Source organism: Diadema antillarum, unplaced genomic scaffold (assembly GCF_040938485.1).
Source record: "Diadema antillarum isolate AM-2024a unplaced genomic scaffold, OU_Dant_1.0 seq00000978_RagTag, whole genome shotgun sequence".
NCBI lineage: Eukaryota > Metazoa > Echinodermata > Echinoidea > Diadematoida > Diadematidae > Diadema > Diadema antillarum.
In genome coordinates, this window is record NW_027271818.1 from 244,469 (window position 1) to 271,904 (window position 27,436).

General features: G+C 41.4%; 2 protein-coding genes across 2 annotated transcripts in view; one reads left to right on the plus strand and one right to left on the minus strand.

The window, feature by feature from the left end:
- LOC139742072 (conserved oligomeric Golgi complex subunit 3-like) overlaps positions 1–1,532 on the minus strand; it is a 35,770-nt gene extending 34,238 nt beyond the window's left edge. Inside the window, exon 1 of the mRNA XM_071652632.1 lies at positions 1,374–1,532. Coding sequence (XP_071508733.1) covers positions 1,374–1,523 — 150 coding nt within the window. The 5' untranslated portion in view covers positions 1,524–1,532. The remainder of the gene's footprint in view (positions 1–1,373) is intronic.
- Positions 1,533–1,657: 125 nt separating this feature from the next.
- LOC139742073 (eukaryotic translation initiation factor 2A-like) lies at positions 1,658–27,436 on the plus strand. The gene is made up of 18 exons (XM_071652633.1): positions 1,658–1,771; positions 3,908–3,977; positions 5,320–5,388; positions 6,129–6,247; positions 7,513–7,612; positions 8,722–8,804; positions 9,394–9,491; positions 11,537–11,654; positions 12,401–12,517; positions 19,919–19,987; positions 21,480–21,581; positions 22,138–22,178; positions 22,703–22,836; positions 23,301–23,526; positions 24,568–24,607; positions 25,778–25,860; positions 26,414–26,539; positions 27,219–27,436. The coding sequence occupies exons 1-18, from the start codon at positions 1,732–1,734 to the stop codon at positions 27,345–27,347; spliced, it is 1,764 nt and encodes a 587-aa protein (XP_071508734.1). The 5' UTR covers positions 1,658–1,731; the 3' UTR covers positions 27,348–27,436.

Here is a 27,436-nt window from a genome sequence, read left to right on the forward strand (position 1 = left end):
CACGCCACGGCATTCATATTCCCGCTCGAGTACTGCGTAACTACAGCCTAGTCGCGGAACGTAGAGATTCACACAGCTAACAGCGTCGCGCGCGCGTCTGGCCAGCTGGTCGGGCTATCCCGCGAGCAGAAAATGGCATGCGGCAGGCAGTTCTTCTGCTGCCGTTTCGACAGGAAAGATTGAACTAAGTTGTTACATCGCTGAACAGTCCCTGGTTTGAGATTGAGTATGCATGATTTCATGGGTTTGTTGGAGGGAAAATGTAAGGAGAAAGGGTGGCTTTTAAATTCTTTGCTTGCCAGATTCTGGCAAGCATTTTTTCCTCTTATTCCAAAACGCTTCCCGACTTTGATTTTCACTTGCCGCGGGAAAGCGCTCACTGTAATTTCACTCGCGGTACGTGTATCCGGGACCGGTAGCGTGCAAAAATGTGTGCAGTTTTCCATAGCCAAGTAACGTACCATGACACACCCCTCGGTTCAAAATAATGCGTGTTATTTTCCATAGCCAAGTGACGTACCATGACGCACCCCTCGGTCAAAATTTTGACCGACAATGATGGGATTTTGACGCACCCCTCGGTCAAAAATTTGACGGACAAAGCTGGTAAAATGACGAACACCTGGGTCACAAATTTGACGGACCAAACGAGGAAATGACGCACCCATGTCCGGGGGTAGTGGGGTGAGTCATTACATTGACAAGTGCATAACTATAAGGTTCATAAAATGCACTTAGCCACTAGCTCAGCCTCAGCCTCACTCCTCAGGGCTATGTGTATGGCAAGGTAAACAGTACCACGGTAACTGGTTAGATAGAAAAATCTGTCTATTAGCGTCTGTCCGGAGGAATTTTTTTTAAAATGATTTTTTGACATTTACGGCTCTCCTCCATGTGAAAGGGGATTTGTGAAGCAAGATGCAACAGTCTCCGCAGAACATATCCCCGACAAGATACAAACCGATCTTTCGGTCAAGGTAAGCAGCTAATTGTTGCAAATATACGCAATGATTGATAGATGAGCAGCACCCATCCAGATGACATCTTCCACCTCCAGTCGGGCAGTATTTCGTCTACCACTTTCTTTAAATTCTTTTTGGCGTCAAAAAAAGGTGTTTGTGTTTTTTTTTACGTATTGTATGTGTAGTACGAAACTGTAAAAGAACGTGACTAACTGTCTTTGTGCAACTCTTTAACTTAATTTCCACTGAAGTGAAAACTATTAATGACTTGCTGCATGACATGCCATGCCAGGCCATCCATGTATTACAATCATAATGCCTAGCAAACAGGAAAATATACGAGTGGGACAATGCAATTCACACCGGACAGTCAGTCGCTTGTTTTCATGTCTCGTGAAAACTCCCACTTACCTCGATCGGAAGAGGTCTATTTGCTGCATGGGTCGTTAGTTCCATGTAACTATCTTTTTGCTTTTCAGTGAGCGGGGCCTTTGGAGTTGTTCTTTGGTCCCACAGGCTCAGTTTCTCCCGCAACATTTTCAATTTCTGCGGCTCAGCCATTTTGGTGTATACGTGGTCGCCAGTTTATCCAAAGACTTCACGGTCGTACGATTGACGTCTACTCGCGTCTACGACTGCGACTCGACGCGACTCGACTACGACTGTACAGATGCCATGTCGTGCGATGCATGCCACACGTGTGAAGTCACCCGAGCGAGGTTGTGCTGCTGATTCGCAGAGAGAGCTGCAGATAGACACTCGAGGAAATATGGCTTCTTCTCAAAGTGTTCCTTGCCCCCAACTTGCCGGTTTGTATGATTTGCCCAGTATACTTTGAAATTGAAATTTTAAATACTGTAAATACATTTACTTTCCAGACAGAATCTGTATCTCGGGCATTCTCGGCCAGCCAGCTCCTTAGCTGTAGAATAGTCTAACAATGTTAATAGTCCCATTAACTTAAAATGAAGTCGGCAGTGTATAGACATGTGTCAGACTCGACTCAGCTCAAGAGTCAAAGTGAAACACTGCACTGAATTGTGTAAATTACTGTAAAAGTGGAAATTTTCGCGATGTTGAAGTTTTCGCGCAACCAGAAACTAGCGTGAAAATAATGCATGCAAATATTTTTGACTGCCTTACGGGTAACGTTCCTGTGCGTGATGTCTTGATTCCGCGGAATTAAAAACACGCGAAACTCTTTTGACCTGGCCAAGCGCAAAAAATTAGTCGCGCGAAAATATCCACTTTTACAGTAAATTACTGTAAAACGTGATACAAAATTCGCGGCATGAATTTTTTGCGAATTGGAGCCGACAGCCTTTTTTGCGGCATGAAATTTTCGCGAACTGCTAGTAGATCTACTGGCATTCAATGCATAAAGGGTCTAGTGTAGACAAGAACTTTCGCGTACATTTTAATTTTGCGAATCTTGGCGCTCGCGAAATACGCAAAATTAAAATGCAAGCGAACATTCCTCGTTTGACAGAGTAACTAGTAGATATAACTGTTAGTAGGAGACAGAGCTAGTGGATGGTATCATTGGACGCATTTTTTTTTTCGTGGCTCTGAATTCCGTACTCAGAGGATGATATTTCGAACAAAAATAGCATCAGTTATTCACAAAGTCCTGGAAATTAAGAATTTGGCAAAATTATGAAAATTATTCACTCCGATTTGTGGAAAATAGACTTCAAATACACCCCTCTCCAAAATGTTGTCTTTCAGCGTGGTGTAAAATCACATTATAATTCTGGACATGATTTTCGTAATGGAATAATTGACGTCTTTCGCATCTTGTCCTTGCATCATTCCTACCGAATGAATGACAAAGAAAAAATTGGCAAATGAGGCTCAAATTTCCTATTTTACGGTAAAATGTCTAACATGAACATTTCAAACATTTCACGTGATAAAATCTTGTGAAAAAAATTGACATCTTCTTCTAAACTAGCGTTTTTTTACATTTTTGTGGCGCATTTTTTGCAATTTCGGTCTATACAACCCTCTGTAAGGCTAGTCTACGAAGCCCTGCGCGTACGCGCATATCAATGTCATTAATAGTACGCAAAAATGTGCATGCCCGGAATTACCATGCTGTCCGGTAATACCATACCTGTAGACGAATCGTAAGACCTAATCAGTGAATCACAAAGTAGAATTTAGTAAATTTTAATGACTAGAGAAGATGGTAAACTCATATCAATTATATAATGCAGATGCTCCTGTTTAAAAGAAGACAGCCTTCACAAAAAGAATTGTTTAAAAATGAAAAGCAGATAGTGAGCACTGGTGGGTAAAGTGACCATGGCACGGTGACCTGGAGACAAGTCTTATATCTTGCACTGTATGTTGATGAGATTCTGTGAGTCCACAGTACTAAGAGTCCTCCAAAACTCTCATGCACTTTTTAACAAACAGGCTTCACCCCCTGCCCTGGTGCTTTTTAAGTTTTGAAAGACCCAGTTGTAGGCAGTAGCACTGTAGCATGGCCATGGGGATAGATACCATGAAATGCCGAATGGTAAGGCTGGCCCGGCTTTGATACATTTCTGAATACCCGAAACAAACTGTGTACAGCTTTAAATCACTGATCTCTATGCAAGTTCACACACATTCAAAGAATCTGTACTGTAGTCAACCGTCGAGCGGTGGGCAGCAAATGAATCAGGCCATCCATAAATTCCCACACTGCTGGGTCTTTAACCTTGATGCTATCTAGTATTCATGCACCATTCTTTAAAGAGTTGCCTATGAAAGACAATTTTAGTTCATACACTTAATACATGGCATCACTGGAGAATATTGAGCTCTAATGATCCTACTTTAATTAACTCTCAAAGTCACAAATTTATATATAATGTTTCGATCTCTTTGTGTGCCAATGTGTTTCTTTGCCTTTAATGTATCTGGTCATCTCTTTGTCTTTCTTTGTTTCTTTGCAGTGAGGGGAACAGAAGGTGTCTTCATGATAGAAGGCCCTCCATCGTTTGCCTTCAATGAAACATTTGGAAGGTGAGTAGAACATCGTAATCATGCACACTTGGTAAATAGCACCCTCAATGGGTGACCTTTAGAAATTTCATATGTTGGGTCATAATGAGTATGAGCATATCTGAAAAGAATCTTTTAGAAGAAATTGTTTACATTTTTAGTGGCGAGCACAACATACTGTACATTTGGAAATTTCACACAGATAAGTTTTCATGTTGTTTTGAGTCAGACAAGTTTGACATGGTTTTACTTTTGCTGACTTTTGAATTGTTATTTGTAATATCTGGTACAGTATAAATTGTGGCAAAATGCCGTAATCAAAATATCTGTTCTTTTTATATTCACCCACATATCTTAAGATGAAAAGTTTACAACATAATATGCTATTTCATGCTTACAGAACATTGATTAGCAAAATATCATGCTTAATCTGTATATCATGACCTGATTTAAGCAAAAAATAATTGTCAAGTTCTATGTTATGATTTTATTCTACCTAATATTTCCATACTTGAAATGATAAGAAATTTGCAACATGACGTCAATATCGTACCGAAGATACTGGAAGATTGCTGTGTAGCAGCAGTCCAGCTTCCAGGTGTATCCTCATATATCATCAGCCCACTTATTGGTGGGTGGTTTCTTGTCCAGTTCAAAAGAAGTCAAGGCAGACAGGCTGTTAGTAATTACTGCTCATCACACATCAGAGTTGACTATTCTTGTAAAACACACTTCTTCCTTTAAAGACACTCAGTCGTGGCGAGTGGTTTGTGCGGCACGGAGACGAACGGAACACGCTGCCTCCCCCATTCTGTATCAAATGTAGTGACCCCCGAATGACAATAGCGCTGGCTCAATGGGTCAGCGAAAATACGGTAGGCTACAAGAGAGCTCCCTGTGCTTATCTCCTAACCCACAATGGCTGTTCCAGCGAGCCACGAGAGCTTCCAAATGGACGCACACTCTCAGTGTGCATGCGCATGAAGAGAGGCCAAAAGAGCCACGCGTCTTCTGGCCTCTCTCCTCCAATCACCGCAGCTCGCGGTGACAATGTTTGTGTATGATGCGTACACACACACGCACACATACACACTTGTCTCAGTGGTAGCATTGTCCCACACGTTTATGGATATAGCACCGATCTGGCATTGCGCAATTGCATGCACAAATTTCGGTCGTTCGGAGTTTACGTACCATTAGGGATGGCGATCGGCTGCCTTTAAAGGAATATTATTCTGGGAACATCAAAGTGATCAGAAAATGGAAGCAAAAGTGTGACTTCTGAGTTATCATTGTTACATTCTGTTGTTATTGTTGCTTTTGTCAAATACCTTTGACTTTTTATTTCACTCTTCTGTTGCAGGGATGCCAAATGTAATGTAATGGTCTTCGGCCCAAAGGGCAGGCAGTTTGCATACTGCAATGGTCAAAGGTATGTTACCTCTGCTACTGTCTTTCCTGACCTTGACTAACTTATCAACATCATCTTCCATATTTATTATTTTTTTTATTATTATGCTTCTTTCTGTTCATATCCAAGGGAAGAGAATTGAACAGTAATTTTTGTGTTTCACAGATATTAATGTGACATGTGCAGAGAATAAATCTGTCAAGATAACATATCTGTGCTTAGTAAAGAGCATTCATGTTCAGACCACTGATAAGTGATCCAAGCAAAACAAGCAAATTCAATAATATTGCAGACATGCTGATGCTCAGTCATGTATTGGAAAAAAGAATATGTATAGATGTATATGAATGTACTGCAGCTCTAGTTTAATGATTTGTATGAAGTTGCTGAATCTTTTTTTAAATGTTTAATTTCATAAACTTCATTGGTAGCACTTCATTTCTCATTCCATATCAAATTGTCAAACTATATTACTGGGAACCTTTACAATAGTAACCAGACCATGGCCTGTATTGTGTTTTCTGCAGCACTACAATAAAATTTGGACCCATGAAGAAAATTAATCATGAATTCAATTTATTACCAGTTTGACATTTTACAGCCAATGATGTGGGAGTGTAAATGTGGGAGTGTAAATGATTTCGGTAATCTTTGTAATATCCATTTATCTATCTCTATCTATATATCTATCTATCTATCTATCTATCTATCTATCTATCTATCTATCTATCTACCTATCTATCTGTCTATCTCTTTTTCAGTGTATTTGTGATGCAGCTCCCAAACTGTGAAACCTTACTGCAGGTGGATCGCCCCAAGACGTCATCACTGGCATTTTCCCCAAAAGGCAAATATTTAGCTACATGGGAGGTCTACTATGGTGAGTGCAGATATTTCCTTTAATTCATCCATCTTATTTTGTTTTGTTTGTTTTTGTTTGTTTTTGTTCTTTTTTTGTTCATTTTCAGTTCAAGTCAATTTCAAGTGTTTCCTTCCAGATATCACTTGCCGATTGTTTTAAAGGATATCCCTTTGCTTTAAGATAACAAATACTGGAGTTAAGAGATGAGGTACATGACTTTTGTCTGAATTTCATATTATTATGTGTAATACAAATTGATGATAATCTATTTTATTCCAATTATTAAACCACTGAAAATTCAGATGACAGCCATGAAACTGCATACACACGTGTAGCGATGAACGATTCATCCGGGTACCTTTTCCAGAGACGTATCCCACTTAGTAATGGCATACCTTGCTCCGCGAGTTCACAGAGCAATTGTACAGGGCATATCGCGAGTCACCACTCTAGTGCTAGCAGTATGTAACCTCTTTGTGCATGGCACAGAAATACAAGTCTCAACCACCTATGCAAATTAGGTGACTTGATGATGTCATCGCCTCACAAGTTTCCCGCTGACCTGCACACAAATCATCACATCATTTCTCTGTTTGACTTGATGCCCAAAAACGAAGCCTTGTATCCTTCACCGAGAAAAGTTTTGTCACGTTTTGATGACCTTGTAATGGTGGCTTTTTATAGGGAAAGGGTTGTAAATAGTGTAGTTGCCGAATGCACATTTAATTAAAGATGTATTATGATATTTTTTGTGCATTAACACTGTAAGAGTTGTGAGTTGATGACATCTTTTCCTGAACTAATTTGTGAATATGGTTATGATCAATGTCACTAGTCATAGACAACTTGTAAATTCTGAAATTCTATAACTCTCTTATTTTTTGTACCAAATTTGATGAAACTTTGAACCATTCTTTTAGTGTTAATCAACTCCTGTTATGTTAAAATCAACTTGAACATGATGGAGAATAATGTGTCACTCTAAATCTGTCCCTAGTGTAGAATTACACATTAAACCTGTCCTCAGTAGTGTAAAATTACACCATAAACCTGCCCTTAGTGTAGAAGTACAGATGTACATTTTAATCTGTCCTTTAATAGTATAGATTACCTCTTTAAACCCTGTCCTTGGTGTCAAATTACACTTTAAACTTGTCCTTAGTGTCATGTCAGATGCTGTTCAGTGTTCGGAAATCTTGAGAGCCATATTATAGCATTCATGTCATTCCGATAATATTCCTTCAAGTTCATCTCAATGTTTGTCACACATTTTGAATATACAGTCACGCCTGAGATGACTGGACCGAATCCCAACGTGAATGTTTGGGACATCGCAACTGGAAGATGCGTGAAGTCATATATTCTACGTCAACATGATGCATGGTAAGCTTCTTGATTCCCATATGCAGTGAGCCTTGAGCCCAAAGTGTGGTACGTGTACATTACACTTTGCGCACTGGGATGTGTTACATTGATTGACTCCGTTCTGGTGTTCTCATTAGTCCCTGCGATATGGGGAAAGTCCCGCCCTTTGGGACTTTCTCCTCAAAAATCATAATGTGAATGTTGGATGGGACTTGTCCCCCTGTTCCCGCGAAGCAAGTGGAGTCCAGGGACAAGATTTGAAGGGGAGAGTGATCCTATGTGCATGATTGATAGCATCCAGCAGTATTCATCAAATGTGCACATGCGCAAATGTCTGGCTTCAAATGGCAGAGCTTGCCCCAAGCCCCATTGTCCCCGCAGCTCGGGGACAGTTGAGATAAGCGGACAGTCAGTCATAAAACGGATGAGATCTCTGGCGACTGTCCCTGCAACGCAGGGTCTAATGGGAATGTGGGGTCTGTTGTAAGGCTAAACTTGTGGCACAATGGTATCCACATCATATTTGATCAGTTCTATGGTACCGAATAAGATTTTTGAAAGATGAATGTCGTGAAAGATGAAATATGTGGATATAATGTAGTGCAGTGGCTGAGTGCTGTGAATGTTCAAGACATTGGAGTATATTTCAGTTTCATTCCTGTCGGGCATGTTCATCTTCAGATGTGGTATTTTACCCACAGTGACTCTCCTGACCCAGTTCAAGGTTTAGTTTCCTGGCAGTGTAAGGGTTAAAGTGATGGTGATGTCCTCAGAAAGAGCAATAATTACTTTGATGGCATGACCCTAGCTAAATGAGATTTGAACTCATCAAGGCCTGGGGCTAGTTTGCTGCAAAAATTGTGAAATTGATACCAATGAATTACACCACATAAAAAAAGATCAAATATAAAATGGCTGGACTCTATAAATCTACTCAAAATAAGAAACACTTTATAAAGATTTGTTCATTCTAAGCATGAACATTTTGTTTGGTACTTGTAAATATGGTAAGAAATTTGATTATTCTGATGCTGAAATGAACAGTAGAATTTTTTCTAACATATTGATATTTATAGTAATAATGGTAATAATGAAATGCTATTAAGATTAACCTGCTGTTCCCGTAGGCAGCCGCAGTGGACTAACGATGAAAGGATATGTGCTGTCCAGGCCAACAGCGAGATTCACTTCTTTGAAAACAGAGACTATGGTGAGCTTTCTCTATGTTCCACATCAGTATTTGTTGCCACTATTCTCACAAAGGAAGCACAGAGTGATGAAATGTTTGAATTTTGCGGAAACCGAATGTCATCTTTTAAATTTTTCATATGGACTTTATTTCAAACTCCCTCCTCTCTCTCACCTTCCACATTTACGTTGTGACCTCATGAAGTGCTTTAATGTTTCATTTTTTCAATGAAAAAAAAAAGTTTGTTTGAAAATCTCAGTCATCTCTTTCATGTGATAGAAAAGAAGTCTCATGTTTAATTCTTATTTCGATTTGCAGCTACAAAATCATCAAATATTTGTGTATTATATATACCAACGATCAAATTATTATTTGAGAGTGTTGATGGTGTCTTCATGGCATACATCATGTCAGTTGTCAGAAGTTTGAATCTGATATTAAAGCTGTTTTGACCATCATGCCAAAAGAAGACATACTATATTCAGGTACATCTTTCAGCTAAAAACAAAACAAAGCAGAAAAAACAAAAAAAATGTCTGTACTACCACTGTTCTGTAGAGTATAATTCAAGCCGGATTTCCATTCATCTCTTACTCCTTCGATCCGTCAGGAAAAATCGTCAACAGGTTACACCTGCCCAAAGTCATGTGCCAGATGTCCAAGGCTGGATCACCCCCTCACGTGGCGGCCCATATACCAGGCAATAAGGTGAGAGGTCGTGGAAGTCCTCTGACTTCGGGAAGCTAAGAGGGGAATACCATCCTGATATTAGCATTGTGTTATATAAAAACAGAAAAATCAGAAAAGTGTAGTAGATCAGAGAAAATTTTTGGGGAAAATTAGACACACACAGAAAAAGAAGAAGATAGAAACTGATAAAGTTTGAGAGTCAGACAAATTGGCAATTATGTATGAGGAAGGTTTTGAGCAGTTTTCCATTTCATTTGTACACAAAAAGTCACACATTTTAATTTTTCTCCTGGTACAGTGTATATAGTAAGAGTAATACATATTTTGTGTGTCCTAAATGGATAAGTTCTGTCTCTGCCCAAATTTTTTGCGAAAAAAGAGAGTTAATGAAATTTCGTGTATAAAGCTTAGTTTACTGTGTGACTATCTGTCATTAATGATTATTGTCCCCGCCGAACGAGTTCGAGCAGGGGACTATGAAACGGGCTCCGTACGTGTGTGTGTCCGTGTGTCTGTCCGTCCGTCCGTCCGTGTGTCCGTCCGTCCGTCCGTCCGTGTGTCCGTGTGTGCGTCCGTGTGTGATCAAAATCTTCAATTTGCTACTTCTCTGTCATTTATGAGCCAATTTTGATTCTGTTTGCTTTATATGATAGCACTACATGGGAGCTTTGAAACTTCTACACAGAATTTCAGTCGTGACCTTTGACCTTGACCTTTGACCTATATTGTACATTTTGCTACAAAATGCTACTCCTTCGCCATTTCTAACCCGATTTCGATTCCGTTTGCTTCATGTGATGGCACTAGGTGAGGGCTTCAAAACTTCTACACAGAATTTTGACCTTTGACTTCTTTGACCTTTGACCTTGATTTTTGACCTGTATTGTACATTTTGCTACAAAATGCTACTCCTTCGCCATTTCTAACCCGATTTCGATTCCGTTTGCTTTATGTGATGGCACTAGGTGAGGGCTTCAAAACTTCTACACAGAATTTTGACCTTTGACTTCTTTGACCTTTGACCTTGATTTTTTGACCTATATTGTACATTTTGCTACAAAATGCTACTCCTTCGCCATTTCTAACCCGATTTCGATTCCGTTTGCTTTATGTGATGGCACTAGGTGAGGGCTTCAAAGCTTCTACACAGAATTTTGACCTTTGACTTCTTTGACCTTTGACCTTGATTTTTGACCTATATTGTACATTTTGCTACGAAATGCTACTCCTTCGCCATTTTTAACCCGATTTCGATTCCGTTTGCTTTATATGATGGCACTAGTTGAGGGCTTCAAAACTTCTACACAGAATTTTGACCTTTGACTTCTTTGACCTTTGACCTTGATTTTTGACCTATATTGTGCATTTTGCTACAGAATGCTACTCCTTCGCCATTTCTAACCCGATTTCGATTCCGTTTGCTTTATGTGATAGCACTAGGTGAGGGCTTCAAAACATCTACACAGAATTTTGACCTTTGTCTTCTTTGACCTTTGACCTTGATTTTTGACCTATATTGTACATTGGCTACAAAATGCTACTCCTTCGCCATTTTTAACCCAATTTCGATTCCATTTGCTTTATGTGATGGCACTAGGTGAGGGCTTCAAAACTTCTACACAGAATTTTGACCTTTGACTTCTTTGACCTTTGACCTTGATTTTTTACCTATATTGCACATTTTGTTACAAAATGCTACTTCCGGCGGGGACATATGTTACGCACCGCGTAATTTCTACTTTTCCTTGTTATATTTATGATGATGATAGTGGTAATTATGATAAAAACATGAACACATGTATTGTTACTATTTCTGTTACAATGACATTAACAGGAATAACAATCTAAAAAATTATATGATTGATTGTATTATTATTATTTTGGCTATCATCTTTCTTGTAAGATTATTACAGGGTTGTCTAGTCTTCACATGATCCTAGAAGAGATAAAGCGTACTTGAGACATTTACATGCAAAACGCATGGATTCGGGAGCATTCATTAAACATGCAGATGTCAAATCTTCGATGAATGTGATGCTCCATGCATTTGTTCTGTCTGTCAGGGAGCACCGCATGCTGTCCGTCTGTTCCAATATCCCAAATTCGATGGTCCGGGGTCCATGTTGGCCAACAAGAGTTTCTACAAGGCAGACAAGGTGGAGATGCTGTGGAACCGCAAAGGTATTAACGGAGTGACCTTGAAGTGACCCACATACTTATCCCAACTGTGTATTAAACTGTGTGCCCAAATAAACATGCCTCTAATACAAAATTCATCGGTACAGTGTAGGTCAAAACTTAGGTTCTAGATCTGAACTCTGGTGACTTTCCAGAGTACAGGGGAATGGGCTTCCATCTTCCCCAAATTTAATGTGTCTGGTTATCCCATTTAAGAATTTTTTTTTTTCCTTTATGCCCTTTGCTCCATTTTAGACCAATCTTTACAACCGTATTTATGACACACACACAAATGAAATGCTGCAAAATTTTCCATTTGCCTGTATAAATTATATGGAAAAAGACTTGTTGTAACCCCAACCCCCCCCCCCCCCCCCCCCCCCGAGATATCCGCTATGGAACTCGTGACAGCCATGAAATTTTTTACCCATCTTTCATGGGATGCAATCTACAAGACTATAATTGGCCCTCCTAAATCCTTTCATTCTTAATCAATAATTAAGTGATTATGCAAATTTATGTACAAAATTAAGATTTGGCCTAGAATGCTCATGTACGTGTAAGCCATGGGAATTATGTTGTTTTTTTAGTGGAAAAACGTACTACAGCAAGGTTTGGAAAAGATTGCAAAACAAAACAAAACAAAGGCTTTTTGGGGTTAAGCACCATAACCAGGCAAAACTCTGATTAAGTTCCAGGAATCACTTCCCATCAATATCCCATCCGCATTTGCATCTCTCTCATCCCAGGATCGGCGGTCTTGGTGGTAGCGACGCAGGAGGTGGATTCCACGGGCAGTTCGTACTACGGCGAAACGTCGCTGCACTTCCTCTCCGTGACGGGAGACAGCTCCAACGTCTCCTTCGGTGAGTGAAACCGCTAGAAGTCGGCTTGCGTGGGGAAAGGTGTGAACGAGAATTCCGATATTCCTTTGTTGCCCAGCCCAGATCTTGTTAGAACCAGTTTCATTGTTGTTTTTATGTTTTGGTTACTTTTTTTTTCAGATGGATTATCATTTCCATAGGAATGAAATACCATCAAATGTTACCGTCTTTGGTCATCATTACATTTCAGACATTATGAAAATGAGTATACTGGGTTATATATATGTTATGATACAAAATATTTCAACACGTATGCCCCCTTTACTACTGCTTATTTCTGTGTATTTTTGTTAATGCGCATGCGCAATTGTTTGTTGTTGTCATAGAAGAAATCATAACAAAAGAACGCTTTCATCCACTGAGCTGATCCGAGTCCAACGTTACCGGACACCCCGCACTCTCGCTTGTTTTGTGGATAATTTATCCACATTTAACACCAGTTAATATCGGTGGCTGAGGCATACTCTCTCCATCACGGAGTTTGTCAGGACTTTGTTGTCTGTCTCCTGTTTTAACGCCTGAGTTGATCACGATGAAGATGGTGTAGCTCTTATGGTTTAGCTCTTCACCTTGAACACAGTGTTGCGTTGTTTTAGGTTTACATTTTAATTTCATTCTTTGTATTCTTGTATTCCAAAATATATTGTTTTGTAATTGTTATTCAGATCTAAAAAATGAATAAATAAATAAATGTACTATTCAATTTAAAAGAATTGCTAATAGTGCGTCGTTCTTTCTCCCCCAGTCTTCTTATTTGAACAACAGATTTAGAAAATTGCTCTCCCACTTTGATATTTATATTTCTTTTGTATTTACTTAAATACCGAGTGGACGCCTATTTGTCCCGTCGGTGACATAATTTTTTGGTGCCGAAACCCGGGAAGATTGAATGAAAGAACAATCACCGCAATTTGTGTTTTAGCGATATTATAACTAAATTCATAAAGATTTAAACAAAACCAACGCAACACTGTGGACTGTGGACCGAGGACTACCTGACCACGATGGATACACCAGGACCACCGCATCTGTCTCCCATCACGCCGAATGGATCACCATGTGACACCCCCGTTTCTCAACGTACACCCAGCATGACGACAGCAAGGCTATCACCCCTACAGCTGGCCGGATTCGACCCGATGCCTGCCCCAGAAGTTCATCATGGACGCTACTCCAGCTCTACCCCGACGCTCCTTGTATCACAGCAGTTGAAAAGTGTTAATGTGTTCACAGGTAAAGGGGGTATGAGTGTTGATGACTGGGTGCGTGACATGCGTTACCTCCTTGATTCTAGAGGAAACATTTCTTCCCGCGCGAGTTTTAACGAAGTCGTCAGACACACGGGTGGTAGGGCTCGTGACCTGGTCCTGAATCTAGAGCTTCAGGGAGGAGAACTGTCGGCCGAGAGGGCATTCAGAGAACTGCTCGATGAGTATGGGGATAGTGATGTCACATCATCACCCATGGCAAACTTCTACTCACGCACGCAACAAGCCAATGAGACGCCGTCGGAGTATGCAGTAGCTTTAGAGGCTAAACTAAGGACTGCACGAGATCGTGGTGACCAGGCAGCCCTCTGTGGAGAGTCGGTCCGTGACGCTATGCTGACCACACAGTTCATGTACGGCTTACGCGATCAGAAGGTGAGAGCCCGTCTGGCACCAATGAGGCCAAGAGACATGTCATTCCGGGAGCTTCGGAAAGAATTACGGGTCATCGGTGCGGAAGAGAAACATGCCTCTGCCCAAGTGTACAGACAGCAGACCAGGCCGAAGGAAGGGAAAGAAGGAAACACCCAAGATCTGGATACAGTTATGAAGATGGTGAACGAGCTGGCCGTTACTCAGGAGAGACAGATGGACCTGTTCCATCAAACGATAGAGGAACAGCACCGTCACATCAAGAGTCTTGAACAGCGGCTTCAAGAAAAGGAACAAGTTAACAAAGGAGAAAGACAGACCCGCCGACAACTGTTGATCTGTTACCGATGCAGACAACCTGGGCACATCGCCAGCTCCTGCCCAACCCTTCGTACGCAGTCAAACTAGGACGACCCGCAGATGAAGGGCAATCTGTGGGTGTAGGAGTATATGAGCAACGCAGCCCTAAACGAGGAGAGGTGAAGCATGGCCATGGTGAATCGTTAATAGGACCAGTGAACAGCACTACGGTGATGATTTGTGGTCAACCGTGTATGGCTATCTTAGACACTGGTTCTCAGGTAACGACGATCACAAAAGACTTTGTCTTAAGCAACCCCCACCTCCAGAAGCAAAAAATTCAGTTAAGTCCTGTAAGAATAGAAGGAGCCGGAGGTCAAGACATTCCTCATGACGGTATCATCCTATTAGACATTCAAATGCTCGGGACTGAAGTGAAATCGGTGCCGGCTTTGATAGTCCCAGGAATTGGACAGGATGGACAAGTATCTTGCTTGTTAGGCACCAATGCTCTACGTGCATCCCGTGACAGAATTCACACGATGTACGGAAAGGACTTCATGGGAAAAGTAAAGGAGATGTCGACTCCCTACTTCTTGGCGTTCCAGGTATTGAACTGTGATGGCCTTGATCTTGCTGACGAGACTGGATACGTTGGAGATATACGGTTTGAGGGAAAGAAACCGCTAACAATAAATCCAGGACAGCGCATGGAAATCAGGGCCAGTACTCCAGAGTGCACACGTGGGCGCAGTTTTATGGCTCTGGTCGAAGGCTATGATTCGCACGATATCAAAGTAGATGCTACATTCTCTCCTGTCGAAAACGAGAAGGTGACGGTAACAGTGTCTAACATGTCTGCAAACACAATGACTTTGAACAGAAATACACCACTTGGGAAGTTAGAAATTGTAACTCAAATGCCGGAGATCCAAAATGAAGCTGATGGCAAAGAAATTGAGTTGGAAGACTATGCCTCCCCTCAAGAGATATTGGTGAATATTTTCAGTCAAGATGTCAAGACACAGATTCCTGATTTGAACCTACCGACTGGTGAGCTGACGCCTCCCGAAATGAAGGCACTGGAGGAACTGTTGCAGAGAAACGAAGATGTCTTTTCCAAGGGCCCGGAAGACTTTGGATGTACTGACACAATAGTCCATGACATCCCTCTTATTGACCCGACCCCCTTTCGTATGCCTTACAGACGAATTTCCCCATCTGACTTCAGTGAAGTGAAGGACCATTTGAAGGAGCTTCAAGCAGCCGGGATCATCAAACCAAGTAAAAGTCCCTTTGCATCGCCGATCGTTATCGTCAGGAAGAAAGACGGTAGAATTCGGCTCTGTGTGGATTACAGGAAGTTGAATACCCGTACAGTTCGCGATGCCTTTCCCCTCCCCAGAATTGATGAATCTCTGGATGCGCTGCACAAAGCTAAATACTTCACAAGCCTTGATCTGATGTCAGGATATCTCCAAGTCCAAGTGGCACAAAAGGACCGGCAGAAGACGGCCTTTACTACTCCAATGGGACTGTATGAATACACAAGAATGCCTTTTGGACTGATGAACGCCCCAGCGACTTTTCAGCGCTTGATGAATACGGTATTCGGTGACATGCATCTCAGCGAGTTATTGATCTACCTAGATGATGTAATCATCTTTAGTTCTACTCTGGAGGAACATTTGAAAAGACTGGAGCACGTCTTCACCCGGTTGCGGCAGCATGGCCTCAAACTGAAACCAAGTAAATGTCACTTTCTAAGGAAAGAAGTGAAGTACCTCGGGCATGTCGTTTCAGAGGAAGGCGTAGCTACCGACCCGGAAAAGATCGCAGCCGTGAAAGACTGGCCTATTCCCAAGACGAAGAAGGAAGTCAGAAGTTTCCTCGGCTTTACAGGATACTATAGACGCTTCATTCGAGACTATGCTAAGAAGGCTAATCCATTGTTCGCTCTGGTTGGAAGCAAGGTGAAACCAGGCAAACGATCAGCCGTAGCTGATGTCTGGACACCGCAATGTCAAGAAGCGTTTCAATGTCTGAAGGAGACTTTGATATCGGCTCCAATTCTTGCATATCCTGACTTTGAACTGCCGTTTATTCTACAGACTGATGCATCCATATCTGGTCTAGGAGCAGTCTTAGCTCAGGAACAGGACGGGAAGGAGCGAGTGATTGCTTACGCCAGCAGAAGCTTATCACCCGGAGAGGCAAGGTATCCAGCACACAAGCTGGAATTCAAAGCGCTACATTGGGCGGCAACCGTGAAGTTTCGAGACTACGTTCTTGGTAGGAAGGTGACTGCAGTGACAGACAATAATCCTCTAACGTATGTGCTCGGAAAGGCACGCCTCGATGCGCACGGTCAACGCTGGGTGAATGATCTGGCTCAATGTAACCTCGATATCAAGTACCGACCAGGAAAGTCAAATGATAATGCTGACAGTCTTTCAAGACTCTCGTCAGAGGATGTTAGAAGGACGCTGGATCTCTCTTGTTCAGGAACCACTCGCACAGAAGAGGACCCGTCGCCAGTAAAAGTTGTTCAAGTCAATGCCATGGAAGTGCGTGATGCAGAGGAAGAGGCTTCAACGGTGGTTCCAGGCATGTCCCTCTGTGAAATCGCCCAATGTCAAAGACAAGATACGACTATACAGCGCGTCATTGAGCTGCTTCAGACGCGCAACAAACCCAAATCACGGGAACTGAAGGAGGAAAAGGTCCCTGTGAGGATGCTGGTTCGTCATTGGAATCGTCTAGAGATTTGTGAAGAGGGAGTTCTATGGTATGTCAGGCCGGATGACCACAAGCTGTTGGTTCTGCCGAAGGGCATGAGGAAGAAGACACTGCATAGAGCACACCGAGATATGGGCCACCTTGGTGTTGAGCGGACACTGGCTCTCATGCAAGACAGATTCTTCTATCCAGGTATGAAATCTGTTGTCCAACAATATATCTCACGATGTCGACGATGCACTGTCAGGAAGACTAAGGAATGCAAATCGAGAGCCCCACTGATGCCGATCAAGAGTACAAGACCACTTGAACTGGTTTGCCTTGATTTCCTAAGCGTGGAGTCGTCAAGAGGTGGACTAGAAAACATCTTGGTGATAACTGATCACTTCACCCGACACGCACAAGCCTTCCCCACCAGGGATCAGACGGCATCAACTGTTGCAAAGACACTTTGGAGTAGATACATTGTACATTATGGCATACCAGAACGCATTCACAGCGACCAGGGCAGGTGTTTCGAGGCAGCTGTAATTAAGGAACTTTGCGAAGTCCTTGGCATGGAGAAGAGCAGAACCACTCCATATCATCCCCAGGGGAATGGAATGACTGAGAGGTTCAACGGAACTCTCCTAAACATGCTTGGAACACTAGAACCTTCACAGAAGCCTAACTGGAAAGAATATGTGGAGTCAATGACACATGCCTACAATTCCACAAGGCATTCATGTACCGGTTACTCGCCATTCTTCCTGATGTTTGGGCGTGAGCCTCGCATTCCTCTCGATCTCATGGCTGGAAACGACGATGTTGATGAAGACGAGCCCCAGGAAGTATCAGCCTATGTTGGCGATCTACACAACACGCTACGGGAAGCTTATCGCACTGCCGAGAAACAAGCGGACACTGCCCGCAAGAAAATGAAAGGGATCTACGACACTGCAGCGAGAGAAGCACCGTTTTGCAAAGGCGACAGAGTTTTATTAGCCAATAAAGCCATTATTGGTAGGCAGAAACTCGCAGACAGGTGGCTGGCAACTCCATGGACTGTAGAAAGTAGAATGCCACAACAGGACGTTTATGTCATACATAACGACGAAGGCAATTGCAAAACGGTCCATCGAAATCTACTTACTGCCTGCACGTTCTCAAGTGATGACGAGGAAGAGGAACTTGTGGTCAAGGAAGCGGCGCAGACTCTAGAAAAATGTCGAGGCTCAACAAGAACGAGGAGGAAACCACAACGCTATGGAAGCGAGCACTCCACCTCAGTGTCTAATGCAGGCTAGTATGTTTGTCACATTAATGTAATAACTTTGTTCATCTAATTTATATTAGTCTAATTTCACTTATTGTTGAGGACAACAATAATTTTAAAGCGCGGGTGAGTGTTATGATACAAAATATTTCAACACGTATGCCCCCTTTACTACTGCTTATTTCTGTGTATTTTTGTTAATGCGCATGCGCAATTGTTTGTTGTTGTCATAGAAGAAATCATAACAAAAGAACGCTTTCATCCACTGAGCTGATCCGAGTCCAACGTTACCGGACACCCCGCACTCTCGCTTGTTTTGTGGATAATTTATCCACATTTAACACCAGTTAATATCGGTGGCTGAGGCATACTCTCTCCATCACGGAGTTTGTCAGGACTTTGTTGTCTGTCTCCTGTTTTAACGCCTGAGTTGATCACGATGAAGATGGTGTAGCTCTTATGGTTTAGCTCTTCACCTTGAACACAGTGTTGCGTTGTTTTAGGTTTACATTTTAATTTCATTCTTTGTATTCTTGTATTCCAAAATATATTGTTTTGTAATTGTTATTCAGATCTAAAAAATGAATAAATAAATAAATGTACTATTCAATTTAAAAGAATTGCTAATAGTGCGTCGTTCTTTCTCCCCCAGTCTTCTTATTTGAACAACAGATTTAGAAAATTGCTCTCCCACTTTGATATTTATATTTCTTTTGTATTTACTTAAATACCGAGTGGACGCCTATTTGTCCCGTCGGTGACATATATATATATTTTTTTTTTTTTTTCTAATCATGGCTACTACCAAAACACTGATCAATTCAGTGCTTATTTACGTCGATGTAGGGCAATTTGTCAATCAGTTGCAATGAAAACATCTTGACGGAAGAATTTCATGAATTTGAACAGTGCACTCCTGTTATAACAAACATGGTTATAACGAAATTCTCTTTAGAATGAAATAGATATTCAGGTTCCAAAATTATTATCTATATTTCTTTACATACTTGACTGTTTGGCTATAATGAGATTTTGATATATTGAAAGAAAACTGCTGGTCTGGAGGATTTTGTTATAACGGGAGTCACCTGCGTATGTCTGCACTCTGTGTGAGAACCTTTTTCACTGTGTAGACCAGTGGGGGGGGGGGGGGGGGGAGAAAAATTGGACGTTTCCATGTATCAGCATAGATATGACTTTGCGACACTTTGGCTTTTTTTTGATTTATGGTTAAATTTCCTCATCTTTCTCCAGCTGTCTGATATATTGTTACCAATTTCAATCCTTGGTCCTTTACAGGTCAAAAAGCATTGAGAAATATCTAATTTTACGTGGAATTGTGTGACCATTGCAGCAATGTATCCAGGACTTGCTCTTTTTGCTTTTCTGGCATGCCAGAAGTAGGAACAAGGTTCTAGCATGTTTCACGTTTTGCTCTGTACTTTGCAGGCAAGAAGGGGCCGATATACAGCGTCGACTGGAATCCAAACTCCACAGAATTCTGTGTCGTCTATGGCTGTATCCTTTATTTGATCAGCAAGTTTGAAACTGATATACCAGGTGTAACATGCATTCACATGCATCAGTAGCAGCTACTGTTTTGATTGATTGATTGGTTGATGATAGATTGATTGATTTGAATTTATTTCCACTTTGTGTTTGCATAAACGTAAACACATATATAACTACAATAAAATTATTACTGCATTACAATAAGATGTTGTTTTTTTTCATGACGTAAATGAAAGTCAAAATGTATACTTTAGCAACAAAAGCTAATACAAAACAGAGGCTAGGACAAGACAAAAGTGGACGGGCCTTAATAGAAAGCATGGCTTGTATCACTTTAACCCTCCAAAAATTTGATATTTCACAAAGCATGTACAAAAAAGGGTTTAAGTGAAAAAAAATGTAGCTCCACTTATGAGAAAGATAAATAAAGAATGAGTAAGAAAGAAAAGGAGTAGACAGATTATGCACCAAGAAGTCTTGCATGATCACTGATTACAGGTTGTTGACATGATTAACTATTCCATTATAAACTGATTTTTTTTTTCATTGCCAGGTTTCACAGAAGACAATACTTTTAGTGTTAGGAGAGTAAATGATTAAGTGAATGTGCAGTATGTACCAATGCGTGAACCAGTTGAAACAAGTTTTGTGACCAAAAAAACAGGGAGAAAAAAGATCACCACTCCAAGTATGTTATTGCAGTGAAAACCAATGCATAAATACGGTCTAAACTTTACGTGACAATGCATGTCCTAAAAATTATGCATTTCAAGAACTACCTGATATGATTCGTAAATTTGACATGACCAAAATTTGACTAAGGGGACTACTTAGCAGGCAATTGCATGCCATAATGCAGGGCAGTGCAGAAACCAAATTTATGCAAGTGTCAGGATGGCTTGTGTGATCCAACCACAGTGTCACTGAGTGTAGACAGCCAAGTGAAATACATAGAATTGTCTTCTTCAAAGGTAATGAAATACACTTGTAAGAATTGCTTTTTCTGGATGCAAAAGGAATTGGCAGGGTGTCAAGCGGCAGGAGTTGTTGTACATGTTTCATGATGAATAATCCTCCCCATTGCACATTGTACTCACTTAAACATCACAGCATTCTTACTGATTATTTGCACATGCTGGTATGATTAGATCAGTCATTCAATGTACAAAATATCGTACATGCATATATCAGTACTGTATACGCTGTTATTTTCACGTACAGACATTTTAGCGAATGTAGAGGTCACAGACATTTTCGCGAGATGTTGTTTTCGCGAATTGACACAGGGACCTTCATAAGTGCACTATTACGCATGGTGACATTTTCACGTGTTGTTGAATTCGCGGTCCAACCGTGATTCACAAAATTCGCGAAAATTAAACCCTCGTGAAGACAACTGTATCGAAGGGCAGCTCTGATCCGAAAGCTTGGATTGTGCTATTCTGCAGAGAATTGTATGATCGTACCTCATTTTCCTTAAGGGAATATCGCAATTCAGTCATGCCCGCGAAGGCAACACTGTTTAACCTCAAGTGTGAGCCTGTCTACGACTTTGGCACGGGACCTCGGAACTGTGTCTACTTCAACCCGCAAGGAACCAATATCCTTTTTCATTGTTTCTGCCCTTTGAACTCATCAGTATTGATTCATGCTGAAGTTTCAGGAATGGACGTGGCACTGCCATAGTTTGTGCATGTGTAATTACATGTCAGTGTTTGAATAATATCATACTTACTGCCCCATCCACTTTTTATGCCTTGGCCCCAAGATGGATACACGCGGTTACCCTTGTTACATGTTTGGATTGCCAATGCATTTCTACAGCCATTACTTGAGCTAAGAATGTCCAGTGGCAATGTAATGTTGACAGGAAGGAGGGAGAGGGGAATTATGTACAGATACTCTATGTACCATTCTTTTCAGGAGTATGATAGTGGTGGAAGGTAAAGTTTAAAGGTCACCAAATACAAAACAAATTTTATTCAGAGAAGAATGAGCCTTGTGGAAAACCGTATAAAGAATAGGCCAACCAAATCAACAACAATGAATGTGGTGAGAAAGGTCCATTGAGTGTGGCCATTTTGTTTATTAACTCCCCACCCCCCCCCCCCAAGATATCTGAGAAAATTGCGTATATAACCTTAACTGCACAACACTGCTTGCTCTTGGAGGATTCGCCAATCTCAGGGGTCATATAGTGAGTAGAGCATTATTTCTTGGTTCTCTTCTGGATAGGCCCTACATGTCGTTAATCACCTCCAAAAGAGATGTGGTTGGTCGAGATATATCATGATTGATGCCGTAGAATTTGCAACTGTATGAAAATTTGCACATCAGGACAGGAGAGGGAATTGTTCTACGTCTTAAGTTGCCATGGTTACTTAGTGTCAGGTACATAAGACGGGAGACCCATCGGTTGCAATACACCTTAAAGCTTTGCTGTGTGTGCCAATTATCACTCGTAGTCTTCTCATTCAGCGATGGTGCCACCAAGACTCTAAAAATTCATAATTATTGAATGGATTGTCCTATTTTCTTCAAGCTTCACCAATGTGTTCTAGTAATATGGCAGCATTCGTTGGTCCACGTATGTATATTTGGGGAAACTTTCCCCTTAACCTACTGGAGATTAACGCTTCACAGTGCCATAGACTTTAACACTCAGACAGACTAGCTGATAGCATGGACAGGGTTTAATCATGAACTCTTTTCCTCTCGCAGCAAATCTGGGACAGGAAGAGCCTCAAGATGATCTCCCAGAGTCAGGCAGCGGACGCGACAGTGTTTCAGTGGTCACCGGATGGTCAGCATTACGCCACCGCTGTCTGCGCGCCAAGGCTACGTGTCGGGAATGGGTAAGAGGAATTTTGCCACATATTGATGCCTCCTTCTTCAACCACTCGCAAAACTGTCTTAAAAAGACCGAAATTACAAAATGTTGTATTCACTAAATATATGGCACATGATTCTAAGACAATTACCCCTGACCCTTCCCCTGACCCTACCCCTAATCCTAATCCTGAACCTTATCCTGACCCTAACCCAAATTTTAACCCTAAACCTAACTCTAACCCTAGTCTTTACTCTAACCCTATCACTAACCGGTATTTAGCTGGGGGGTAAATGTCCTGGGAGTTTAATTGTCCCGATACAATAGCGCATACAGTAAATGGCAAAACGTGTAGTGCATTGTGCCGAAAGAGTCTCTAATGTGATGCACAGCAGACGTTGAAATCAGTTCCCGATGGCCAAAAACTGCAACACGATTTCAAGCTCTGAACTCTCCCCCCATTTTCTCATGCAACTCTCACCAACAAAGGTACAAGATCTGGCATGTGTCTGGGTCGCTGCTTCACGAGAAAGTGGCACCGGACGACAAGACGTACATCTTCGACATCGTCTGGCAGACGTTGCCTGCAGAGCTCTTCAAGGACGTGGTGATCTCGAAGCCCACCGCGCCGATCATCCAGTCCAGTGAGCCGCAGGCGTCCAAGGAGGTGTACCGGCCGCCAAGCGCCCGGGGGAAACCATCTTCCTTCAAATTGGTGAATATCCCTTTCTGTGCCAGAGACTTTGGGCAGCGTGTACAATTCTATGGGGATTTCTGTGACAATTGGCACTCATAACACACATAAGCTTATGGACCATCCCCCCCCCCCCCCACTCCCAGTTATCACCATGAGAGTGCATTCAACTGGCTGTCTCTGCTGAGTGATCAGTTCAGACCAATATGTGCTTTGGAAGTATTTATCTAGACATCTAAAGGTATTTGTACTTCCCCTGACAAAAAATTGTAAAACTTGTTCAAATCTCCATAGCAACCATGATAACAAAGTGTAATTCGACAGCATTTCTGAAGTACGCAGATGCATACTGTTTTGTTTTCTTTTTTCAATATTCAGTAACATGCATGTGATCATGTTTCAGTTCAATCTAGTTGGTTTTGTTTCATATGCTTGAATATTTGATTGTATCCGTATGGATATTTTTTTTCCAACCCAAGATGAATGTTTGGTCATGGGGTGCAAATCAAAGATTGGTCTACTGGGTCATTTTTATGCCTTGCAGAATTGAAAAAGTGGACGTTAAATCGTCATTCCGCTAATACTAGATCGATTGCCAATCAGTCTGTAAAGCAATGGGTGATTTGTGTGGATTACTATGACATGAATGTCTCTTGAGGTTACCATGATACCAATCTGCAAAGGTGAATCCTTCAGCACGGCTCTCATATTCTTTGCATGGAGGGGGTGGGGATGCAGAATTCCAGGTTTGACTGGGAATCTACTACTTGAAAACATGAGAGTCCACTCCTTTCACATATACAAATTGTAGCTGAAAAATTATTTGTGAAAAATGTCTGGTGGCATTTTATTGTTTTTCTTCTATTCTTTCTTTTTTGACAGATATGCATTCACAATTGATCTTCCAATTGCTCTATGGGTATACAATGTAGATGTGGTATAAATTCAACATTCCTCAAATAACCCACCACAAAATATACAAATGGTGTCCTAAGATTCAAGTTTAGTGTAGTTGTGTTCATTTCTGTGCTTTCCCCTTTTTTGCTTTATCTCCATAAACAGAATGAAGATGAGCCACCACAGGCCTTGCAACAGGCTCAGAGTAAGTGGGATATGGATTAGCCAGATTAGGACAAGTTTAATCCTAGGATTAGCCTGGAACATCAACATTATATAACTATAACTGTGAAGTGCACATTTGCTATATTGTTTGTTTGTTTTTTTAAAGTATGCTTTCATCATCATTATCGTCATAATCATAACATTTACGTCATCATCAGCGTCACTGGTTACGTTCAGACAGTGATCCTTAACCTCGAGGATGGCTATCTTCAAGGATAAGCTCGTTGTTAAGCACTATGTAGAAACACTCATTGATAGCTAATTTGAAATTAACTTGAAAATATCTATCGACGTGATATCACAGGGCTAGTGTTCTATCAACAAGCCGCGAGGGATCCCCACTCGTAGTTAAGCATGAGACAGAACTTGTTCATAGAAACTTGTAGATAAGTGTAGTTGCAGGAGGGCAGCGAGCCTATCCCCGAGGATAGCTACCTTCGAGGATAAGCTTCATTGTGTGAATGGGCATCGTAGATAGGGGGCCAGAGCTTATCCGCAAAGATAGCTTTTCTTGAGGTTAAGGATCACCGTCTGAACGTAACTATTGTTAGTACTAGCATTCATTATCATAACAACCATTGCAGTTTTCATCCTGTTATCATTTTCATTGTTCATGTTATCACCATCAATGGAATCATATCTGTCATTATCATCATCATCATCATCATCATCACCATCATCATCATCATCATTATCATCATCATCATCATCATCATCATCATCATCATCATAATCATCCTCTCTTCCATCATTTTAAATTTCAGCATCATGATTAACCTATCCTTTGCCGACTTCATCACAGTACCATCCTCAGCATAGGCAACACAATACTTGTTTACACCATATATTGCGCTAATTAGGACCCATAAAACAATTTTGCGAGTGGTTTATCAGTGGTTTTCAGGAGAAAAGGTGGTAAAACCCTCATTATCACAATTTCTCTTTTGTGTTTAGTTCAAGTTCCATTTCAGTGGCGTAAACATACTTTTCTTTTATGTTGCTATTTTTTTTTTTGGGGGGGGGGGAGGGGGAAGAAGGCAAAGTGCAAAATTTCTTGAGTTTATTAAATGGTGTACAAAGAAGACAACCTGCTCTGTGCTCAAGGCAGATAAATGATTTTGACATCTTGCCTGGAATGTTGCTATTGTAGACCAGAATCTGTCCAAGTCGGCTCTGAAGAACAAGAAGAAACGGGAGGCCAAGGCCAAGGCGAAGCAGGATACTGCTAACATGGTGAGATGCTGCTTTACATGTTGTGTTTGTTCTTTCTTTCATTCTTTCCTTCGTTCTGCCTTTCATTTTTTTTTTCCTTCTTAACATATATTTATCTAATGATAACAGCAGACTAGATTGATTTTGTAAACTGAATGAAATGGAATGAAATTTTACCTGGTCAATCACAACGACATGAGTCATTTCATACATCAAGCGCTGCTGTAGACATTTGCGTTGCAATCGCAGAGGACAAGGGTCACTCCCCTCGCTATGGAAGTAAAGCATTTGCAATACAAGTGCACTGGTACATTAATGTTCTACAGACTTAAAGAACCCACCAACAATTTAACGTACAACATATGTACCACATACATACCACATACACTGTATGTGCTGGAAGAGGGCCTTATTGTACTTTGGGACTGTTAGGTACTGTGTTACACTTTGGGTCCTGTGGAGCAGAAGACAATTGTAGCATTTATGCCCCTCGACTTTTAGCCAATCAGAATCAAGGATTCATCAAATGAGGTAGATGAAATGTGATATTTATTCACTCGCCCTCCAACCACAGGACACGCGATCCGCGGAGCAGCGAGCTGCTCTGGCAACGGCCAACTTCATCCTGTCGGACCCGGCCCCAGCTCCGGCAGTCGGTGCCGACGTTGAGGCAGAGAAGAAACTCAAGAATCTCAGAAAGGTGAGATGAGTCTCGACTCTGTGAGTGCGCATATGAGTGGATGTGGTTCTCTCCAAGCCTTCATGGCAGAAACTATAAAGTGCTCGTAATGCACTGATTTCTAGACATTTGGCCAGGGTGAAGACAAGGTCTGCCAGAATGAGTATCAGATGACTTTAACTTTTTCATCATTATTTCTTTTTTTTTTTAAGGAAACCAAAACCCACAGAGAAATATGAATTGAGTGAAAGTACAATAGCAACATTAGTAGAACACATGAGTAAAAGTTTGAGGAAAATTGGACAATCGATGCAAGAGTTAAGAATTTTTAAAGTTTTGATGTTGGAACTGATGGATGAGGAGACTACTAGAGGTTATGACGTCATGTGTGGACAACAATATGAAGAAAAAATAAAGAAAATTCAACGTGCTTTCACTTTCTTACAGAAGGAAAGATGTTGTTCTTGCGAACTGACGTCAATGCTGTCTTATATGCACCTTTACCCTAGCACCTGGCGACATTTTCCCGTGTTGTTGAATTCGCGATCCAACTGTGATTTGCGAAATTCACAAAATTTAAACCCAGCCGAAAATAACATCTACAGTATAGTGATTCTAGCCTGTGACCCACATGTGATAACCTGCGTCTCTGCATTTTTCTTTTTCTTTTTGTATTTTCCTCTTCGGTTGCCGCCCCCAGAAACTGAAGCAGATTGAGAAGCTGAAGGAGCAGCAGGCGAGTGGGAAGGAGCTCGAGAAAAATCAGCTGGAAAAACTGACCCAGGAAGAGCAACTGCTGGCTGAGATCGCCAAGCTGGAGCTTCAATGACCCCGTGACCCTCGCAAGCTTGACCTCTCCAAAATTCGGAGTCCAGACACAAGCCACAGCTGCAGAACTTTACCTCACCTCCTTGTGAA